The sequence below is a fragment of the Carcharhinus amblyrhynchos genome, chromosome 17 (genome assembly GCF_965287045.1).
Source record: "Carcharhinus amblyrhynchos chromosome 17, sCarAmb.v2.hapA, whole genome shotgun sequence".
NCBI classification, from domain to species: Eukaryota; Metazoa; Chordata; class Chondrichthyes; order Carcharhiniformes; family Carcharhinidae; genus Carcharhinus; species Carcharhinus amblyrhynchos.
The window spans coordinates 49916887-49939925 of record NC_137340.1 but is presented as its reverse complement, the minus strand read 5'-3'; the positions used below and the strand labels follow the sequence as shown (position 1 = coordinate 49939925).

The following is a 23039-nucleotide window of genomic DNA, read 5'->3' as shown; positions in this document are numbered from 1 at the left end:
TTGAATTCGCATCACTCTATTATACCCTTCACTAAGCTAAATCTACGCATAGTTTGAACTGAACACTTTCAGGATAGCATTGCAAACCAATGCAAAAAACAGCAAATGCTGGAAAATCTCATCTGGTCTGATAATACCTGTGGGGAGAGAAAAGAGGCAACATTTCGAGTTTAGATGATCCTTTGTCAGAACTCTGTTTAGCTGCATTGTCCGTGTTAAATTCTCCCTCAGTGTACCCAAACTGGTGCCGGAGTGTGGCAACTAGGGGATTTTCACAGTAACTGTAGTGTTAGTGTAAGTTACTTGTGACACTAATAAATAAACTTAAACAGTATGAAGAGGTAGGATGATTATGCCAGCATTAAAGGTGCAACTGCGCTAAATTCCACAGGCCAACTTTAAGGTTTTGCCCTGAACAAAGGGTCATCTAGACTTGAAACATTGGCTCTACTCTCTCCCCACAGATGCTGTCAGATCTGCTGAGATTTTCCAGCATTTTCTGTTTTTGTTTGATTCCAGCATCTGCAATATTTTGCTTTTATGTTACTGTTATTATTACAAACCAATATTTTGATCCATATTATTTGCTATTTTTGAGAAACCAAAAAGTCTTTCACCTACGTGAAATTCTGTGAGAGGAAATAAGATAAAGCGCAACTGACATTTATTTTGTTTTAAAAAGAATATTGCAGCAAATGCAGTTGAATTTAAACCATGATTATGAAACAAGCAGTGGACCAAAGAAAGTAGCTTACAACCCATACATTCTCATGATAGTTTCCAACTTGGTGTAGTTGCAAGAAATAAACTGCTCTGGGCTGGCCAGGGCCACGTTTATAGTGCCATTATATTTTGCTATTGTGAGGAGTTCTACTTACGGGGATGATTGCAGATTGCTCAGTTACGTTGCGACTGTTTAGAAGATGAAGTAGTCTGTGTCCACATGCAGCAAGACTTGGGCAACACTCAGGGTTGAGGCTAGTCAACAACAAGTAACATCACCATCATGCAATTTTTCTTTTTATTCATTCACGGGCATGGGCTTCGCTGCTGGCCAGCATTTATTGTCCATCCCTAGTTGCCTTTAGAGGGCAATTGAGAGGCAATCGCATTGCTGTGGCTCTGGAGTCACATGTAAGACAGACCAGGTAAGGATGGCAGATTTCCTTCCATAAAGGGACATCAGTGAGCCAGATGGGTTTTTCCAACAACTGACAATGGTTTCATGGTCATCACAGTAAAAAGTCTGACAACACCAGGTTTTCGTCCAACCTATTTATTTGATAATATTCTCACAAGCTTTCGAGGGGTTACCCTCTTCGTCAGGTGAATATTCACCTGACGAAGAGGGTAACCCCTCGAAAGCTTGTGAGAATATTATCAAATAAATAGGTTGGACTAAAACCTGGTGTTGTCAGACTTTTTACTGTGTTTACGCCAGTCCAACGCCGGCATACCCACTTCATGGTCATCAGCAGATTCATAATTCCAGATTTTTTTTAGTGAATTCAAATTCCACCATCTGCCATGATGGGATTCGAACCTGGGTCCCCAGAACATTAGGAGAGTTTCTGGATTAATAATCTAGCAATAACATACTTGGCCATTGCCTCCCCCGAGTGTTAGACAATGACCCATTTCCAGGAAGAGAGAATCCTCTTGACATTCGATGGTATTACAATCGCTGAATCCCCCACTATTAACATTCTTGAGGTCATTATTGACCAGAAGTTTAACTGGACCAGTCACACAAATACTGTGATTCCAAAAACAGAGCAGAGAATGGAAAATCTACTGGAGTAACTCACCACCCAATTCCCCAAAGCCTGTCTACCATTGACAAGACTCAAGTCAGGCATGTGCTGGAATATTCCCCACTTGTCTGGATGAGTGCAGCTCCAGAAACACTCTAGAAGCTCAACATTATTCAGAACTTCGATTTGATTTATTATTGTCACATGTATTAGTATACAGTGAAAAGCATTGTTTCATGCGTGCTGTATAGACAAAGCATTTCATTCATGGAGAAGGGAATAAGGGAGTGCAGAACGTAATGTTACGGTCATAGCTAGGGTGTAGAAAAAGATCAACTTATTGCAAGATAAGTCCATTCAAAAGTCTGACAGCAGGAGGGGAGAAACTGCTCTTGAGTCAGTTGGTACGTGACCTCAGACTTTTGTATCTTTTCTTTCCTTACGGAAGAAGGTGGGAAAGAGAATGTCTGGGGTGTGTGGCGTCCTTAATTATGCTGGCTGCTTTTCCGAGGCAGCAGTAAGTATTTATATAGAGTCAATGGATGGGAGGCTGGTTTGTGTAATGGATTGGGCTACATTCACGACCTTTTATAGATTCTTGCAGTCTTGGGCAGAGCAGGAACCATACCAAGTTGTGATACAACCAGAAAGAATGCTTTCTATGGTGCATCTGTAAAAGTTGGTGAGAGTCGTAACAGACATGGTAAGAACATATTTTTTGAGTTTCAGATAGCAAGGACAAAGCAGCCTGCTTGATTTGCAATCCAGCCACAATCCTAACATCACTCCCTCTGCCACTGACACACCGTGACAACAGTGTGTATCATCTTCAAGATGCAATGCAGCAATTTGCCAAGGCTCTCTTGATAGCACTTCGCAAATCTATAACCTGAACCACCACTAAAAGGGTGAGGTCATCAGATGCATGGAAGTACCACCAACTGCTGGTTTCCTCCACTTTGATAGATTTGGAAATATATCATTATCACTTCATTGTCGCTGGGTCAAAATCCTAGAACTCCTTCCCCAACAGCATTGTGTAAGTATCTGCACCTCAGGGACTACAGTGGTTCAAGAAGGCAGCTCACCACCATCTTCTCGGGGATAATTAAGAGATGGGCAATAAATGCTGGCCTAGATAGCGATGCCCATATCCTGTGAATGAGTAAAAACAGCTTTTTATTGTGCCGGTGAGGTAGTACTGCATATTGTGGAAAATTTCACCCCGGCCCCCAGGATTTACTTTTCTGAAAAGCTAGCAGCAGTAACACTGTACAGCATTGCTTTAAATCTTAATTTCAACATAACTGGAGGATTTACTGAGAGAAAGATATCAATGACACAGAAGGAGCTGTCCAAAATATCAAAAAAGAAGATCAAAAAGATTGTGAAAGGGAAAGACGGACAGCAAAAGGCAGTGGAATATTCGTATCTAGTGCAGGTCAGTTGCTAAAGAACTCCCTCAGCCAAAAAAGCTGTTCTCAAGTATTTGATACTATGAAGAATTTAAAAACTTCTGTTTACCTTTTTTCTACAAAGTGTAAACAGAGTTAATTTTGAGCCAATGTTAAGATTTTATGGAAAGTGCTTATTTGAAGCATAGATAAAAAGGAGTTTTTTTTCTCTAAGAAAGCTGCCCCATGTTTCAGTGCAGATTGGAAGTTCCATGCATTGACAATGGAACAGATGTTTAAAATCCCTGTGAAGCAGTTCTAACAGTGGAAATCTCAAGACGAGATGGGTAATAGGAATGCTATGCTGTTATCTTGATCACTTCTCTCTCTTTTGTTCCCCATGTTGATTTATAAGAGCTTCAATAACATAAACTTCCTATGCAGCACTCGTAATGCAGCAAAATGGCCTAAGGCACGTTATAGATTGGGGTTGGACTTGAGCAGTAATATGCAAAATACTAGGCAAGGCACTGTCCAAAAAGAAAAACATATTTAAGGAAGATTTTGCAAGTGCTTAAGGAGGAAGTTTAAAAGTGTGATGAATGGAGGGAAGAGAGGGTGTGAACAAGAACACAAGGCTCAAAGGTTGCAACGTGTTAGCGATGCGGCTGAGGAGGGACTTTAAGATGACAAAAAGGATTGTGTTATCTGATTTTCCATGATCTTGGACACTAATACTTATTTACAATTTGCATATAATTTATATGCATTTGGCCCAACTGTCTCTGCTTGCATTAATACGCTTCATGAGCATAGAACATAGAACACTACAGCACAAACAGGCCCTTCGGCCCACAAGTTGCGCCGATCACATCAATACCTACCAATCCATAGACCTACCTATAACCCTCAATCCCATTAAATCCCATATACTCATCCAGAAGTCTTTTAAAAGACCCCAGCGAGTTCGCCTCCACCACCACTGACAGCAGCCAATTCCATTCACTCACCACCCTCTGAGTGAAAAACTTACCCCTAACATCACCTCTGTACTTGCTTCCCTGCACCTTAAATCTGTGTCCTCTCGTAGCGACCATTTCAACCCGGGGAAATAGCCTCTGAGAATCCACCCTATCTATTCCTCTCAACATTTTATAAACCTCTATCAGGTCGCCTCTCAACCTTCGTCTGTCCAGGGAGAAGAGTCCCAGCTCCCTCAACCTACCTTCATAAGGCATGCCTCCCAATCCAGGCAACATCCTTGTAAATCTCCTCTGTACCCTTTCAATAGCTTCTACGTCCTTTAGTGAGGCGACCAGAACTGCGCACAGTACTCCAAGTGGGGCCTGACAAGGGACTTATAAAGTTGCAGCATTACCTCCCGACTCCTAAACTCAATCCCTCGATTAATGAAGGCCAGTACACCATACGCCTTCTTGACCACATCCTCCACCTGCGAGGCCGATTTAAGAGTCCTGTGGACCCGGACCCCAAGATCCTTCTGCTCTTCAACACAGCTAAGACTCCTGCCCTTGATAGTGTACTCGTTCATCCCATTGGTCCTGCCAAAATGGACCACTACACATTTATCCACGTTGAAGTCCATCTGCCACTTCTCCGCCCAGTCTTGCATCCTATTTATGTCCTGCTGCAACTTCTGACATCCTTCCAGACCATCCACAACACCACCGACCTTCGTGTCATCGGCGAACTTACTAACCCATCCCTCCACTTCCTCATCTAGGTCATTTATGAAAATGACAAACAGCAAGGGTCCTAGAACAGATCCCTGGGGCACTCCACTGGTGACTGACCTCCATGCAGAAAAAGACCCATCCACAACCACTCTCTGCCTTCTGCAGGCAAGCCAGTTCTGGATCCACAAGGCCAAAGCCCCTTGGATCCCATGCCCTCTCACCTTCTCCAGAAATCTTGCATGGGGGACCTTATCAAACGCCTTGCTGAAGTCCATGTACACCACGTCCACTGCTCTTCCTTCGTCAATGTGTTCAGTCACATTTTCGAAGAACTCAACTACGCTCGTAAGGCACGACCTGCCCTTGACAAAACCATGCTGACTATTTCTGATCATTCTAAACCTCTCCAAATGCTCATAAATCTTGTCCCTCAGAAGCCTCTCCATCAGCTTACCAACCACTGAGGTCAGACTCACCGGTCGGTAATTTCCCGGGCTATCTCTGTTCCCTTTCTTGAAAATAGGAACCACATCCGCAATCCTCCAATCCTCCAGAACCTCTTCCGTCTCCATCGATGACGCAAAGATCATCGCCAGGGGCTCTGCAATCACCTCCCTCACCTCCCACAGTAACCTGGGGTACATCCCATCTGGTCCTGGCGACTTATCTATCTTGATAGAATTCAAAAGTTCTAACACATCCTCTTCCTTAATATCCACATACTCAATCTTTTCCATCTGCTGCAAACCTGTAGCAAATCTCCCAGATCAGTTTCCCACCCTGTTTCATCTCACCCTCCCATCTGATCTTTCTGTCCTGTCTCCTTCATGTACTTGTCTAGCGTTCCCTCAAAAGCATCAATGCTTCAACCACCCCATGTATGGTAGCAAATTACACATTCTAACTGCTGTATGGGTAAAGGAGTTTCTCCTGAATTCTTTAGATTTATTAGTGACTATCTTAACTTTATGGCCATTTTCATTTTAGTCTTTCCCACAATTAGAAACATCTTGTTCTAGCCATCATTAAGCATGTGGTTGATGCAGTGTGATGTTCCCTCCATGCTGCCTAACAATTTACCTCAAAACTACTGCACATAGGCCATTTGACCTCCCAAGCCTACTCGGCCATATCAACGTTATCATGGCTGCTTCTCTATCTCACCAACATACTCCTGCTTTCTCCCCTTAACCTGTGAAACCTTTACTGTCTAGAAAAGCTTAAAGTTCATCTATTAGTGTCGCAAGTAGGCTTACATTAACACTGCAATGAAGCTTCTGTGAAAATCCCCTGGTCGCCACACTCTGGCGCCTGTTCAGGTACACTGAAGGAGAGTTTAGCATGGCCAGTGTACCTAACCAGCACGTCTTTCATACTGTGGGAGGAAACCGGAGCACCTGGAGAAACCTATGCAGACACGGGGGGAACATGCAGACTGCACAGACAGTGACCCAAGCCAGAATTGAACCCAGGCCCCTGATGCTGTGAGGCAGCAGTGCTAACCACTGTGCCACCGTGCCGCCCATTATCAACGAGATCCTGGTTGATCCTCTATTTCAGCAGCATGCTCCTGCTCTGTCTCCCCGTACCCTGTGAAACCTTTACTTAATAGAAATCTATCTACTACTTCTTTAAATGTATTGGGAGTCATGGCGTCCACAGCCTTCTATGGCAGAGAATTCCACAAGTTCACCACCCCCTGAGTGAATAAATATCTCCTTATCCTCAGTCCGAAATGGCCTATTCCATATCCTCAAACTGTGTCCCCTGCTCTAGATGCCAAGCACTGACATCATTTCTGCATCCAGTCTGTCCAGCCCTGTCAGAATTTTATACATTTCAATGAGATCCCCTCTCATGCTTCTAAACTCTAGTGGTTACAGGCCTAGTTGATCCAATCTCTCCTCATACGGCAATCCTGCCAAGCCTGGAATCATTCTGGTAAACCTTAGCTGTACTGCCTCAATCCAACTATACCTTTCTTAAGTAAGGAGACCAAAACTACACACACTTCTCCAGGTATGATCTCAACAAGACCCTGTACACGGCAGTAAGACATTTTTGCTTCTGTACTGAAATCATCTTACAATGAAGACCAATCTACCATGAGCTTCAGTCTCAATTTCTAATATATTCAAGAAGGAAATAGATTTCTCGACTCTTCTTGAGGGATATGGGGAGAGTGTGGGGGTATGGTGTTAAGTTAGAGGATTATATTGAATGGCAGAGCCATAGAACCAAATAGCCTACTTCTGTTCCCATTTTCTGTGAGATCCATACTGATGTTGTCTCAAGGTTTGCTTCGCATTTCTTATTAATGGGGGAAAAAAATTCACACTTAACCCACACGCTAATTTTATGTGATGCTCTTAAATCATTATCATTTCTGCTAACACACAACTAGACTGGCTCACATCATTACTTACCCTGAAATCTGTCCCCACACACTTCAGCAGGATTGAATTCTTTTTATGGTTCAGGTGGACGCTGTTTGAGAATTTCACGTTACATTTTACTTAACTCCCAATGACAAAGCTGTGTCTTTATGCCAGATTGTCTGACTTCTCTACAATGGGAAGGGCAGACTTGTCTCTTCTTTCAGTACCTTTGAACCTTTTTTTCTGCCTTGACCATGATTTTCAGAACAAGAATATTTTAACAATACTTCCCTTTCAAGCTGAAGGTCTTCACGATGGCGCAGTGGTTCGCGCTGTTGCCTCACAGCACCCAGCAATCCGACTTCAGTTCCCAGCTTGGGTCTGTGTGGAGTCTGCACATTCTCCCTGTGTCTGCGCAGGTTTCCTCTGGGTGCTCCAGTTTCTTCCCACAGTCTGAAAGACGTGCCGGTTAGAGTATATTGGCTGTGCTAAATTCTCCTCAGTGTACCCGAACGGGCGCCAGTGTGGCGACCATGGGATGTTCACAGTAACTTCATTGCAGTGTTAACGTAAGCCTGCTTGTGACACTAATAAATAAATTGTATGTGCTGTTCTGTCCAAAAAAGCCAGTATGAAAACATTAGAGGAAAATATTCTGTTGAAGGGAAGCTCTTTGATTTAAACAAAGGTTAACTGCTGTGTAAGGAGTGACATCTTTTATTCAGCTTGACAGAGCTCTCTTAATTTTCAGTGGCCAAAGTAGTATAAGTGAGTTGAAAATTTGACTCTCTTTGATTGTCTTTTAGATAAGAAAAGAAATCTGTATGGATCGGGAATACAGCAAGAGCAAACCACGGTCAAAGAGGCCAGACAAGGCTCTGTACGTTCCCAGAGCTCGACGGCATGTGAGCGTGAAGCAGCAGCCAGAGTGTGATCCCAAACAAGAGGGAGAAGCCAGAAAGGTGCTCACAAACACAACAGAGGCAGCAGAAAAGAGTGAGTTGAGCGGTGTTGTGCAGGTATCTTGCAATGACTTGGGAGTGCCCCATGGGCAGATGTGCACAGACACCAACCTGCCTCAGCAGGAAGAAAGTAAAAACGAGCTTAAAACCAAGGATTTAAAAAAGAGGCAAGGCTTGAACTCTGCCCAAGACAGGAGGTCAGGTGAACGAAGCAGATTGGAATCAAAGCACTTAAAAGGAAAGAAGGCGACCCAGCAGAAATGTAGGGCAGAATCAAACGGGAGTAAATTGCACAGTAGCGAGAAAGAACTGATGCATAAAGAGGCAATGCCTGAAAAATGTAATAATATTGATGTAGCAGCAAATGGTTTACTTGAAGTTACCAGTTCGATAGCTGAGAGTAATGCAGACGGAATAAAATCCAGTTACACAGAAATCCCAGCCCCTGTACAACAGATTACTGTAAATACATCTGATGATGAACAATCAGAACACAGAAATAACTACAGACCCAATAAGTTAGATTCAATTGCAGGAGAACATGAGACTGATGTAAACAAATCTCTCTGTCCAAATGCTGCCTCCCTTTTCAACAGAAGCCCTGATTCTGACAATTTTCTTCAGACAAATGAGCTATCTTCTAAACTTGCCATCTGTAAATGCTCAGATCCTGTGAAACACACTGTATTAGAATGCTCAAAAGGTGTAAATGAAGCACAGCAGATGGAAAGAAGCAGTAGACAATACTCGTGCACTGAAGCAACTGCAGTAAACAGTTCTTACAAGACCTTTGCTGTGAACAATGCAACAGAGCATGAAACTAGGAGAGATAATGACTCTTCCTCGCAGGAAACTGAGAGTACATTGCTGAAGGAGATCAGTGTTACTCCACCCATCACTTCATTTGGAAATGTAGTATGCTCGGATTCTCCGGGTTTCAAGTTCGTTGCCCTTTCAGCCATGCAAGAAATGCAGCAAGGAACAGAAGAGGCTGGGCCCTTAAATGAAGAAAGCAATGTTACATTGGACCTGATAGACAGTAAACCTGTCAGCACAGAGACGGATGCTGAAATTGGTGTTGTTTTGCAAAGCGTCAACCAAATCTCACTGGCTTTGGGCCAACTAACTGCTGACATACAAGATTCTGAGTGTGTTGAAATGCCAACGCCTGAAGAAACTGAGGATGACTCTTGGGATACCCTTTTCAATGATGATGGAGATTGCTTAGACCCTCATCTCCTGGAAGAGGTAACGGAAGCTTTTTCTTCAATGTGGTTATCAGGCAATTAGTAAAATAATTTCCAAAGTTGTATTTTTGCATTTAATGTAGGAAAGTCTGATTATATTTCCACATTCACTTCTGGAAATCTGAACTTTTGAGGCAGGATGCATGATGCTATGTTCATGATTTTTGAAAATATTTTCTCTTAGATGTGGGTAATGTTGGCAAGGTCACATTTATTGTCCATACCTGCTTGTCCTGAAAGGTAATGGTGAACTTTTGTGAATCATTGTAGATCCTTTCAGGATGGTTGGAAATTTGACCTATTGGTAATGAAAAAACACTAATATGTGTCAGACTCAGGGTAGTGTGATAGGCAGAGGCACTTGACGGTGATGATGTTTCCATGATCTCTCTGCTCTTGTCTTTCTTGCTGGAGGTGGTAACGGAGTAGGAATGTGCTGTTGAAGTAAGTGGGTTACCAGTACCAAAAGGAACAAACAAATAGTTCAGTAAGACAGGAGAAAGGGTTTTTTTTTGTAAGTTAGTACTCGCTGCAGAAGTTGTTTTATTTCGGCAGGATATTGAACTCTGTGGCAGGAGTAAACTGCTTTGTTTTGAATGGTGTTGAATGTTCTCAGTGAGGTGGCTGGTGAGTATCCTATCACATTGCTGAGGTTCACCTTACAGTTGGTGCAGGAGCTTTGTGGAGTCCAGAGTCTTTGTGACTCACTCATTGGCAGGCACACAGTCTCTGACCTTGTAACCAAACTGTTGTGTCTGATGTAGTTAACCTTCCAGTCACTGGTTAGCCACCAGGATGTTAATGGAATGGGGCATCAGCTGATAGTGGTACTATTCAAGGTCAGGAAAAGGCTTGGGCTCTTTCTTCTTCAAGATGGTCATTATCCAACAGTTGTGAGACAGGAACATGTCAGCCCAAGCTTGAATGTTGGCTAGTTCCTACTGTCAGCTGGCACTGGGGTGCTTCGGAACAAATTCTTTATAAACTGGGAAGAAATGAAAATCATTTGGATCATCTGTAAGGAATTGGTATCCAAAGACTGAAAGGGACAAACTAATAGCTCAAGGGGCAAGGCAGGGATATTTTCAAAGCTCCAAAATGGGAAAGATAATGAGAGGTAATTGGGATCTTATAGATATGAAAGCCAGTTGGGGAAGGATATAATAATTGGAGCCAATCTTTACTTAGTCTATTTATTTATTTAGAGGCTGAACATTACACACACCTTTACTCGACTATACTCCGATGTTGCTTGGTATCTACTCAAGTGAAACCCCAATTAGTTCCCTCCACCTGCATAAAATGAAATACAAGGAACGGCACAGTGGTTAGCACTGCTGCCTCACAGTGCCAGGGACCCTGGTCAATTTCGGCCTCAGGTCATTGTCTATGTGGAGTCTGCACATTCCTCCCATGTCAGCATGGGTTTCCTCCCACAATCCAAAGATGTGCGGGTTAGGTGGATTGCCATGCTAAATTGCCCCTTCGTGTCACAAGGATTTGCAAGGGTAAATGCAAGGGGTTACGGAGATGGAGCCTGGATGGGATTGTGGTCAGTGCAGTCTAGAGGGGCCGAATGATGTCCTTCTGTACTGTTGGGATTCTATGATTCTAAGGAGAAATAATTACAGAGCCTGGTATAAAATCATTCAGGTCAGCACTCAAAACAAAGGTCTTCAGAGAGTCCATGAATAGCAAACACAGATGAGGAAAATCATTCAATGCAAGTTTATACATCCAGCGTGACTCTAAATTGTCTCTAATTGGTGTTTAAGTTAAACCAGGACTTTTGCCTACCCTATTGTTATCAATCTGCTCCATTTGTTGGCCACTGTTTATAAGGAGCGACCCAATATCAATTCTCCATTTAAGTTCAGGTTCAGTTTGAACTTGTTGCCCACATCCTATTCTTGCAAGTTAATTTGAAGGGATTTGCCTTTTCCTTGACAATGCCTGGTCTCGCATCCCTCCAGAAGCCACCTTTTGACACTAAAAAGCCCTTAAGTATTTCCTCATAGCTGAGACGTGCTACGAAGCAGCTTTAAGTGATAAGTTCTAGCCCCTCATGCCATCACCCATTTCAAAATCTGAATTGGATGCAGTCGAACAAAAATTGAATTCTATAAACTGGGGGTGAGTAACAACAAACACTAATATTTTTCTGTGAAAAGGTGGCCAAACAGAATAATTATCCTTCAGCATGAATTCAGGGACGCATGTAAAACACCAGCAGGTGGAGCTAAGATACCTCCAGGTTCCTGGAAAATTACAGCACTAGATTAAAAGAAAATTCAAGCAGCCAATCACAATGCATAATTCTGTCTTTTTTTAAAAGGGTAATCCTAAAATTAACCTACTTTATTTTCCAAGATAAGCTGTTTGCTATCAACTTTGATGTAAGAATCCCTACAGTGCAGAAGGAGGCCATTCAGCCTATCGAGTCTGCACCGACAACCGTTCCACCCAGGCCGTATCCCCATAACTCCACATATTTACCCCACTAATCCCTCTAACCTACACATCGCAGAACACTAAGGGACAATTTAGCATGGCCAATCAACCCAACCTACACATCTTTGGACTGTAGGAGGAAACTGGATCACCTGGAGGAAACCCACGCAAACATGGGGAGAATGTGCAGATTCTGCACAATGACCCAGGCTGGGAATTGAATCCAAGTCCCTGGAGCTGTGAGGCAGCAATGCTAACCACTGTGCTGCCCTTATGCCAGCATGCTGTCCTCTTGCTAATGTCATGCTGATTGCAGCAAAAGACCCATTTTAAGTTATTTTTACCCTCAGTTTTTGCCTCCAGTTTGAGAAGCAAAGCTTTTCTTTGTTCAGAAGCCAAGTAGACGGGATACAGACTAAAGATTCTAATTATTCCTGCGGATGTGTTTTAGCTTCAGGGGACTCCCCCTCCATTCCCCCACCCTCCGCTCAAACTAAACCAGTATCCGTTTCTTTGCTTCCATTTTGCACAACATTATTTTATCCATCTGATGGATGGAAGTTGCCATGTTTTATTGCACACACTCAAGGTTTTCACAAGGGCCCATATCCACTTGAAATGGGCATCATATGGCCCAAATTCATGGAATATAGATCCTCGGCAATCAAAAACAAAAGGATGCTTACATTTCATAACGCCAAACTCAACTCTGAGAAACCCAATCTTCAACACTAGAGAAGTTGCAGTCCCAATATGTAGAATATTTTCACATCAGGTTAAAAGTCTAACAGGTTTATTTGGAATCACAAACTTTCGAAGCACTGTGCCTTCATGAAGGAACAGCACTCAAAGCTCGTGATTCCAATTAACCCTTTGGACTTTAGCCTGGTGTTGTGAGGCCCACCCCAGCCCAACACCGGCATCTCTACATCATGTAGAATATTTTGTGTATCCTAGATTTCTGACCTTGTGCACCAGCTGCCATGTTTAAATACACTGCAACTTCCTTGGCCTCTGGATACACCTGTTGTCTTTGCGTCTTGGAGTTCATAGGGCCTTTGGAAATGAGATACTTGTCATTGTAACTGATTCCCAGGCTGATGGTTTTCAGCACTCCTTATGTCTGACCACTGGTAACAGTTCTCCAGAGAGCTGACCAACACTGCCGAAGCATGTCATAAGAACATAAGAACATAAGAAATAGGAGCAGGAGTAGGCCATCTGGCCCTTCGAGTCTGCCCCGCCATTCAATAAGATCATGGCTGATCTGTCATGGCTCAGTTCCACTTTCCCGCCCTCTCCCCATAACCCTTAATCCCCTCTCTTATCAAAAACCCATCAACCCGCTTCTTAAAAATATTTAGCGAGGCAGCCTCCACCACTTCAACGGGCAGAGAATTCCAGAGATTCACCACCCTTTGAGTGAAGAAGTTCCTCCTCAACTCCGTTCTAAACCGCCCCCCCTTTATCTTGAGGCTGTGCCCCCTAGTCCTACTATCCTTTCTGAGCGGGAAGAGTCTCTCCACCTCTATCCTATCCATCCCATTCATCATCTTATACGTCTCAATGAGATCTCCCCTCATTCTTCTAAACTCTAACGAGTACAAGCCTAGTTTATTCAGCCTCTCCTCATAGCTCAACCCCCTCAACTCCGGTATCAGCCTAGTAAACCTCCTCTGCACTCCCTCCAAGGCCAAAATATCCTTGCGCAGGTGCGGCGCCCAAAACTGCACACAGTACTCCAGCTGCGGCCTCACCAATGCCCTATACAGCTGCAGCAAGACCTCCCTACTTTTATATTCAATCCCCCTCGCTATGAAGGCCAGCATCCCATTCGCCTTCCTGACCACCTGCTGCACCTGCAGGCTGGGTTTTTGCGACTCATGCACAAGGACCCCGAGGTCCCTCTGCACCGTCGCCTGCTGCAGTTTTTCGCCACGTAAGTAATAGTCCTTCCTACCATTCTTCCTACCAAAGTGGACCACCTCACACTTGCCAACATTAAATTCCATTTGCCATTTCCTGGCCCATTCGCCCAGCCTATCTAGATCCTTCTGCAGACTCTCCACACCCTCCGCACAATTTGCCTTTCCCCCAATCTTGGTGTCATCAGCAAATTTCGACACCCTACACTCGGTTCCCTCCTCCAGGTCAGCACAACTCTTGACATGGGACCATTGACAAATGGAACCCTTATGAAAGGCTGTGAATTTTTGGAATTCTCTACCCCAGAAAATTATAGTTCAGTCATTGGACGTATTCAAACAGGATTAATAGTTATTTGGTTAGTCAGAATTGGAATATGGTATTAGTGCAGCAAGCTGGAATTGTAGAAGGTTCAAAGGGCAGAATGGCTGATTCCTCCTTCTAATTCTGGTATCCTGGGACCCAATGATAATGCTGCAGTAAAGGCTGAGGAAATCTTGAATAGTGATACAGGGACGTATGCCTATTCTGCAGACTTTGTTAGTGTTTGTTTTGGGGATAGCTATTTATATAGAAAGTTTACACTAGAGATTAAATGGTCTGTGGAAGACAGGTTTATAAGCTGGATAACCTTTGCTTGTTCAAGCCTTCTCATTTCTAAAACTAGGATTTTGAGGCATAATCTTTCTGCCATGATCCTATTAAAGCTCTTTACGATGCAAAATGATAGCTGCTCAGGCTTAATGCTCCAATGATCCAATTATTTGCCCTGCTCTACTCTTGTTATAGTCCCATCTAGCTACATTGAGTATGTAGATTTTATTTTTAAAGCAAATAGGCATGTCAGGATTGAGTAATCTTTTTGTTAAAGCAAAACCTTCTAATTCTCTTTTGAGAGGTAACGGCACAATGCAAATGCAACAACATAGTGTTCTGAATGCTCAGCACCCGGTCATCACAGACCATTTAATCTCCAGTGTAAATACCGCACCCCCCCACCGCCGACTCTCCACACACCCCCAGGACTCTCCGGGAATCAAAGATCGATCTCAATGACACTGAACCTCAGGAGAAAAATAATGGGGGCTTTAAATAAAATGAATTTTTTTTTGGACAACTTATTATAAAAATGAGAGGTGGGGTGAGATATGTAGTGAAAGATTGTCTAAACGTATTAGGAAGAGTCTATTTGTTTACTGTTATGAACAGGAAGGAGTTAATTTAAACATTGCTAATTTCTCCTTTCATCACCCATCTCTAAACAGAAAAGTACTTTAATTTACTTCGTCCTTTATAAGCAGTAGTGCATTTACCAACCCCTCTGTTTTGCTGTGATCCAATTTCTACTAATCCCACAGCAAACTCAGGAAATGATGAATTCAAAGGGTTAGTTTATTTGGACCCATTCTAAACATAGAAGGAACATTGCTGCTTTGCATTTATACAATAAAGGAAGTATAAAGAAAAGAAACATTTATGGTGCAGAGATCATAGAGAAAAGAAATAGTATTTTCATGTGGTTTCCAGAGTCCAGAATCAAAATCCAATGAGGCACTCCTTCATGGAGCTTAAAACCAATGAAGGTTAATTTACTTTTCTGGTGCTGTTGACTTCACATGATGAGATAGGTGAGCAGTGATGAATCAATCTTGTAAACAATCGCACAGAATTTCCAGTAGAAACAGTGTAGATGGAGCCAGGTGTCGAACCTAGACCAGAGCCCCTCGTCTTTGAGGCTGTTAATAAGATAGTCAAATGGCAAACTCAGACTTTGCAATGCAGCAAGGCAATATTACTGGTTCTGCAAACCAGAGGTGACATAACTTCCACCTCTTCACACTATCTGTGACAACGAGAGTGTATCCATTGTCTGTGTCCTCCAGACTGTTGAATGTCTCAACCATTCTGAATTGAAAGGCATGTTGGAGGGCTCTTTTGTCCCAGCAGACGATAAGACTCCAGTTGGCCTTTGTATAGATCTCTTTGACTTTGGTCTGAATAACTCACAGTGTGCCGTTAATGGTGCTTCAGAGATTACGAAGTGTGAGTTCCACCGTTACTACTAGCCAGCTTCTTTTGTTCGAGGTTCACAGACAGACGGAGGTTTAACCATGTTAGCTCTTTGTCTAATTTGAAACATAAAGAGATAGCACTGCACATCTATATATATTATTTGAAAAATACAGCTTGATGAGGTCTTAGTCCTCACATTACTAATCGCAGAGGAAAATGGATAAGCCATGAGAATGACAGAGTTGGGAGACCAGCAGTGGGAAGAATAGGGTTAGATTGGGGCAGTGGGATGCCATCTAACCAAACTTCCAGAATGCATTCATCCAGAATTGACAATCCCAGGACAGTGCCCTGGAAAACATTACAGGAGAGAGATTGAGGGACAGGCTGTGGGAGGTTGTTGTGGTGAGGCCAAAGGCAGAGAGATTAGAAACTGGCTTTTAAAGGTCACAGGGCAGGTGTCGGGGGTTAAGACATTTGAGGAGGGCAGAAGAGGGAGCGTTTGAAAGAAAATCTGCCCGTAACGGAGGATGTAAGTGAGCTGAATGATGGAAGGGATTACAAGAAGGAATCACCTTTCCCACATTAAAGCAGTGCTGATGACAGCCAGTGTTCCTTTTAAAATTTAGTGATTGTGTGCAACAAGTTTTTAATCAGTGCATAGTCCCTTTAAATATTTTTCTGTGGCTGCACACGTCCGTAATTTCTCACAGACTAAGGCCCACGCTGAACCTTTCAGGCTGCGACACAGTTTAATGGCAGCAACATCACTGGGTTGTCATTTCTTTTGCTGTGATATGAGTGACACTCTTGATCAGCACCTTTTCATTCATGCAACCGCAAACTGAGCTGGAATGGTTTTCCAATGTGTCAAAACGATAGATGTGTTTCATGATGCTCTTTACAAGCTTTTCCTGGCTGTAGTTCTCTTTCTAGTGTACATATTCAGAAGAAAAGTGTGAGATAAAAGTTTGGTAATGAAATATTGAAGCTTTTTTTTTCTTCGTGCTGTAAAACATTCTAAGATATCTCCCTAATGTGCAAGTTGTTGATCAGATTGGGCAGTATCAATGATTTCTTCTTTTTCTGGTGCATCAAAAAGAGCTATCTCTGCATGTGTATTCACCAAACACTTGGTTGCAAGGGCATTTTGTGAAACAACTGGGCCTAGGGGATTGATAACGGAAAGCAGGGCTATGACAAATGAATTAAACAAGTATTTTGCATCAGTTGTCACTAAAAAGGTCACAAGTAACATCCCAGAAGTAGTTGTAAATCAGGACATGTTTATTTATTTATTTGTGTCACAAGTAGGCTTACATTAACACTGCAATGAATTTACTGTGAAAATTCCCTAGTCACCACACTCAGTGCCTGTTTGGGTACACAGAGGGAGAATTTAGCATGGCCAATTCACTTAATGCGTGTCTTTCGGACTGTGGGAGAAAACCAGAGCACCTGGAGGAGACCCATGTAGACAACGGGGAGGATGTGCAAACTCCACACAGACAGTGACCCAAGCTGGGAATTGAACCTGGGTTCCTGGCGCTGTGAGGCAGTAGTCCTAACCACTGTGCCACTGTGCTGCCCCCGGAAGGGAGGGAGGAACTCTGGACATTTACAACCTGGGAAGTAAATGGTATTGAGCAGATTGTCGGGTCTTTGGCAAACAAATCCCCAGTCCAGATGGGCTTCACCCTAAGATCTCGAAAGAAGTGGCTAATGAGATAGTTGCTGCGTTGGTTTTAATTTTCCAAAATTCTTTTGATTCAGGGAAGGTTCCATTAGATTGGAAGATAGCAAATGTAACTCCGTTATCCAAAGAAGGAGGGAGACAGAAAGCAGGAAACTAAAGACCAGTTAGCCTAGCTTCTGTCACAGGGATAATGTTAGAAGCCATTATTAAAGAGGTTACAGCAGGGCACTTGAAAATATTCAAGGCAATCAGAGTCAACATGGTTTTGTGAAAGGGAAATCATTTTTGACATACTTACTGGAGTTGTTTAAAGGAATCTGGTGTGCTGTTGATTAAAAGGAACCAGTGAGGCCTTAACTTTTTATAATTCATATAAATGACTTGGATGAAACGACTGAAGATATGGTTACTAAATTTACTGACGTAACAAAGATAGGTAGGAAAGTAAATTGTGAAGGGGATGTAAGGAAGCTACAAAGGGACATTGAAAGGCTAAATGGGTGGTCAAAAATCTGGCAAATGGAATATAATGCAGGCAAATGTGAAATTCTCCATTTTGTCAGGAAGAGTAAGAAAGAATCTGATTATCTAAATTGTGACTTATTGCAGAGCTCTGGGGTACAGACGGATCTGGGTGTCCTAGTGCATGAATAACAAAAGGTTAGTATGCAGGTACAGCAAGTAATTAGGGAAGTTAATAGAATGCTATCATTTATTGTGAGGGGAATTACCATTTATATACATGATCTGGAGGAGGGAACCGAGTGTATGGTGTCGAAATTTGCTGATGACACCAAGATTGGTGGAACGGCAAATTGCGCGGAGGGTGTGAAGAGTCTACAGAAGGATCTAGATAGGCTGGGCGAATGGGCCAGGAACTGGCAAATGGAATTTAATGTTGGCAAGTGCGAGGTGGTCCACTTTGGTAGGAATAATGGTAGGAAGGATTATTACTTACGGGGCGAAAAACTGCAGCAGGCGACGGTGCAGAGGGACCTCGGGGTCCTTGTGCATGAGTCGCAAAAACCCAGCCTGCAGATGCAGCAGGTGGTCAGGAAGGCTAATAGGATGCTGGCCTTCATAGCGAGGGGAATTGAATATAAAAGTAGATAGGTCTTGCTGCGGCTGTATAGGGCATTGGTGAGGCCGCAGCTGGAGTACTGTGTACAGTTTTGGGCGCCGTACTTACGCAAGGATATTTTGGCCTTGGAGGGAGTACAGAGGAGGTTTACTAGGCTGATGCCGGAGTTGAAGGGGTTGAGCTATGAAGAGAGGCTGAATAAACTAGGCTTGTACTCGTTAGAGTTTAGAAGAATGAGGGGAGATCTCATTGAGACATGTAAGATGATGAATGGGATGGATAGGATAGAGGTGGAGAGACTCTTCCCGCTCAGAAAGGACAGTAGGACTAGGGGGCACAGCCTCAAGATAAAGAGGGGGGGGGGTGGTTTAGAACGGAGTTGAGGAAGAACTTCTTCACTCAAAGGGTGGTGAATCTCTGGAATTCTCTGCCCGTTGAAGTGGTGGAGGCTACCTCGCTAAATATTTTTAAGACGCGGGTTGATGGGTTTTTGTTAAGAGAGGGGATTAAGGGTTATGGGGAGAGGGCGGGAATGTGGAACTGAGCCACGACAGATCAGCCATGATCTTATTGAATGGCGGGGCAGGCTCGAAGGGCTAGATGGCCTACTCCTGCTCCTATTTCTTATGTTCTTATGTACATTTAATTGGTTGGCTCAAAAAGATAAGCAGTTGATTACGAAAGTAGGGAGGTTATGTTTTAGTTATACATGGCATTGTGCAATCACATTTGGAGTATATTTTTACAGTATTGGGCTCCCTATTTAGGGAAAGATGTGAATGCATTGTAGGCAGTTCAGAGAAGGTTTACTAGACTAGTATCAAGAATGGGTAATGATACAAATGTGTTAGAAGCAGTTCAGAGAATGTTTACTAGACTAATACCAGGAACGTATGACTTATGAGAGAAAAGGTTGGCGAGGCTTGGTTTCTATCCACTCGAGTTTAGAAGATTGAGGTAATTTGATCGAAACTTTTCATGTCCTGATGTGCCTTGACTGGGTGGATGTGGAGAGGAAGTTTCCTCTTGTTGAAGAATCCGAAAATAGGAGGATCACTCTTTAAAAATAAGAAGTCACCTCCTTAGGACAGGGATGAGGAGAATTTTTTTCTGAGGGTTGACAGTTTCTGGAACTCTCTTCCTCCATGGACAATGAAAGCAGAGAAAGTAGAGCTAGATAGATTTGTGATTAACAAGGGGGTGAAAGGTTATCGGGAATGTGAGGTCAGCCATGATCTTTTTGAATAGTGGTGCAGGCTCGAGGGGTTGAGGAGCCTCCTATTTCTAATTTGCATGTTTATATCCTTAGATCTTGCTTCTTGAAGGCTTGCATAGAGGAATGTTTCAATCAGAAGATTGTTTAAGTACCACATCACAACAGTGACTACATTTCATAAGTATTTATTTCATTAATTGTGAGGTGTTTTGAGATGTCCCATGGTCATGAAAAGCAATATGCAAATATAAGTCTTTTTTACTGGATTTATTCGCGGGAGTGGTCTTAAGGAATGAGCAATTGCTTCTGAGAAAATATTTAGTGTTTAAATAGGAACTTTGATGGAGTTCAGGCACTGAGTGCTGGTATTGAAGAAAGAGAAAGAAAGGTTCTTGGCAAATATAAATTCTTCCATGACTCCAGCATGTCCCAAAACACTGCATAGCCAATGAAGTAGGTTTGAAATATAGTCCCTGTTGTAATATAGAACCTAAAGAAGCTGTTCTAGTTTCTTAAAATTTAAAGTTTCAGTGATCTGTTTCAGGTTCAGCTTTTGGTCCTAACTGTCACTGGAGCACTTTACCAACTGACTGGCCGTTTATGTTGATTGAGGTTTCCCACCTTTGCATGTGCTGTCAGGACATGGACCTCCATCAGTATTCTGATGGATTCATTGTCAGCCCTTGCAACCTTCAGTTGACGTGATTTCAGCACAGTCTCTGCTTTCCCCAACCCTCTCCAAAAATGTTCTCATCGTGTCTGTTTTTACCTGCTGAAGATATTGATTTCTGTTCCCTTGTGCTTCCAAGTGGTGGTTCTTAATATATGTTGGTTAGGGGATTAGTGAGGCAAATATGTGGAGTTACAGCGACAGGGCAGGGGCTGAGCCTGGGTAGGATGCCCTGTTGGCAAGTCGCTGGAGACTCAGTGGGATGAATGGCCTCCTTCTGCACTGTAGGGATCCTATGATTCATGTGCATCAAATGTACAGGAGCATCCTGGCTTCCATTCTATTTCCTCAAGGGATCGGGGGCAAGAATGTTTAACTTCTTGAAATTCCTGATGGATAATCCTACTGGGTTACCCTTTTCTTCATCCAGGTTGATTCCGGGGATAGGAGGACTGACGTATGAGGAGAAATTGATAGGATTGTTTTAGCTGGAGTTCAGATGAATGAGGGGGGAACTCTTAGAGACTTATAAAATTCAAACTGTACTAGACAGGGTAGATGCAGGGAGGATGTTCCTGATGGTGGGAGAGTCCAGAACCAGGGGTCACAGTCTGAGGATTCAGGGTAGACATTTAGGACGGAGATGGGGAGACATTTCTTCACCCAAAGAATGATGCGTCTGTGGAATTCATTACCACAGGAAATAGTTGATGCCAAAACACTGAATGTATTCAAGAGGCAGTTAGAGATAGCACTTGGGGTGAATGGGATCAAAGGATATGGGGAGAAAGCGGGATTAGGCTAATGCGTTGGATGATCAGCAATGATCACGATGGATGGCAGAGCAGGGTCGAAGGGCCAAATGGCCTCTTCCTGCTCCTATCTTCTATGTTTCTACCCTTGAACCTCGTGACTCCTTCAAAGATTTGGTCAAGTTGACTGTCATCTTGGGGAGAAGATTCGAGCTCGTTTTCATTCTCCATCATGGTGAAACCCTCATCAGGCACCAGCATTGTCCCCTTACTCCCTTCTAGTTCAGTCCCAGCCGAGCTCAATACCTCTCGGTCTCTAGCCTGCACCTCCTGTTCTACTAAGAAACAGCCCTCTCTTCCAGATTGTGGCATTTGCTCTTTAGAAGGCTGTCTTTGTCTAACTGGTTACATAGGGCACCTCTTATACCTTCAAGCGTCTGGCCTATTACGGAAGTACTCTCAAATTAGCCCTTGGCTGTTTTTCTTTTATTGAGGCCATAATAATAATTAGAATTGATGAAGGAAAGTGAAGTAAAGGCCATAACTTATTTTTAAGGTGCAATTAACTTCCACTTGTGCTTTTTGCCCCCATAGTTTACAGCAGCCTGGAAGCTTGTTGATGTAAATCAGAGCCACGTTGCTCCTGACTGTCCATTATTCTGCATTGGCATGCTGCTTCACAGACTGGTGCTATATGTTTTTGACAGGAGAGCAATGCAGCACCTCAATGTGACACGGTCAGTGAAGAAATCCAATTAGTACAAATGTTAACACGCCTGGGTCGCTCTCTCTCTCTCTTCCAGAGGAGATGAAGTGCAGTAGTTAAGTAAACAGCCCCACCTCCCACTTTGATTGGGGCTTTTTTTTGTAATTACGGAGACGGATAATGTCTTGGTGAGAGTTTTGTTCTAACACATGCAGCAGTTCTATTGATGAAGTTTAGATGCAGCTGGCAAACGAGGAAGCCAGGCCAAGTGAGTTTTACTCTAAATGTTCTGCAAGGATCCAGGCTTTAATTGCCGCAGGCGGTTTTTTAATAATAAATTATTGTTTTGTTAGTAGTTTACCTTTTTAAGGCTGGGAGGAGTTCCTCCAGGCCCGCCTGGAGAATCAAGAGTTGGTGGGAAAGCGGGTTTTACACTGGTCACCGAACCCACTGTGACCCTCCCAAGCTGTGCTGCCAGTGTTGATCAGGTTCTCGGCCAGCTGGACAAGAAATCTATTAATATTTAAATGCACGCATTTAAATACAATGACTGGACTTGCAGCCCAAGTCAAATGGCCCTTGCTATTCATCCCCCTACCTACCCAGTGGGATCTGCACCGGGCAGGCTTTGATTTTTGATTTGATTTATTATTGTCACATGCATTAGTATACAGTGAAAAGTATTGTTTCTTGCGCACTGTACAGACAAAGCATACCATTCATAGAGGAGGAAAGGAGAGAATACAGAATGTAGTATTACAGTCATAGCTAGGGTGTAGAGAAAGATCAACTTAAGGTAAGTCCATTCAAAAGTCTGACAGCAGCAGGGAAGAAGCTATTCTTGAGTCAGTTGGTACATGACATCCGACTTTTGTATCTTTTTCCCGACGGAAGAAGGTGGAAGAGAGAATGTTCAGGGTGCGTGGGGTCCTTAATTATGCCAGCTGCTTCATCGAGGCAGCAAGAAGTATAGACAGAGTCAATGGATGGAAGGCTGGTTTACGTGATGGATTGGGCTACATTCACAATCTGTTGTAGTTCCTTACAGTCTTGCTCAGAGCAGGAGTCATACCAAGCTGTGATGCAAATGGAAAGG

The 23039-nt window shown here is 43.2% G+C and overlaps 1 protein-coding gene across 2 annotated transcripts in view; it reads left to right on the top strand.

Moving 5' to 3' along the window:
• The window catches only part of r3hcc1l (R3H domain and coiled-coil containing 1-like), a 169593-nt gene that overhangs the window by 83608 nt on the left and 62946 nt on the right, over window positions 1-23039 (top strand). For both annotated transcript variants that reach the window (XM_080205928.1, XM_080205929.1), the window contains exon 2: window positions 8030-9433. In XM_080205928.1, the coding sequence (XP_080062054.1) occupies window positions 8048-9433 (1386 nt within the window). In that variant the 5' untranslated portion in view covers window positions 8030-8047. The remainder of the gene's footprint in view (window positions 1-8029; window positions 9434-23039) is intronic.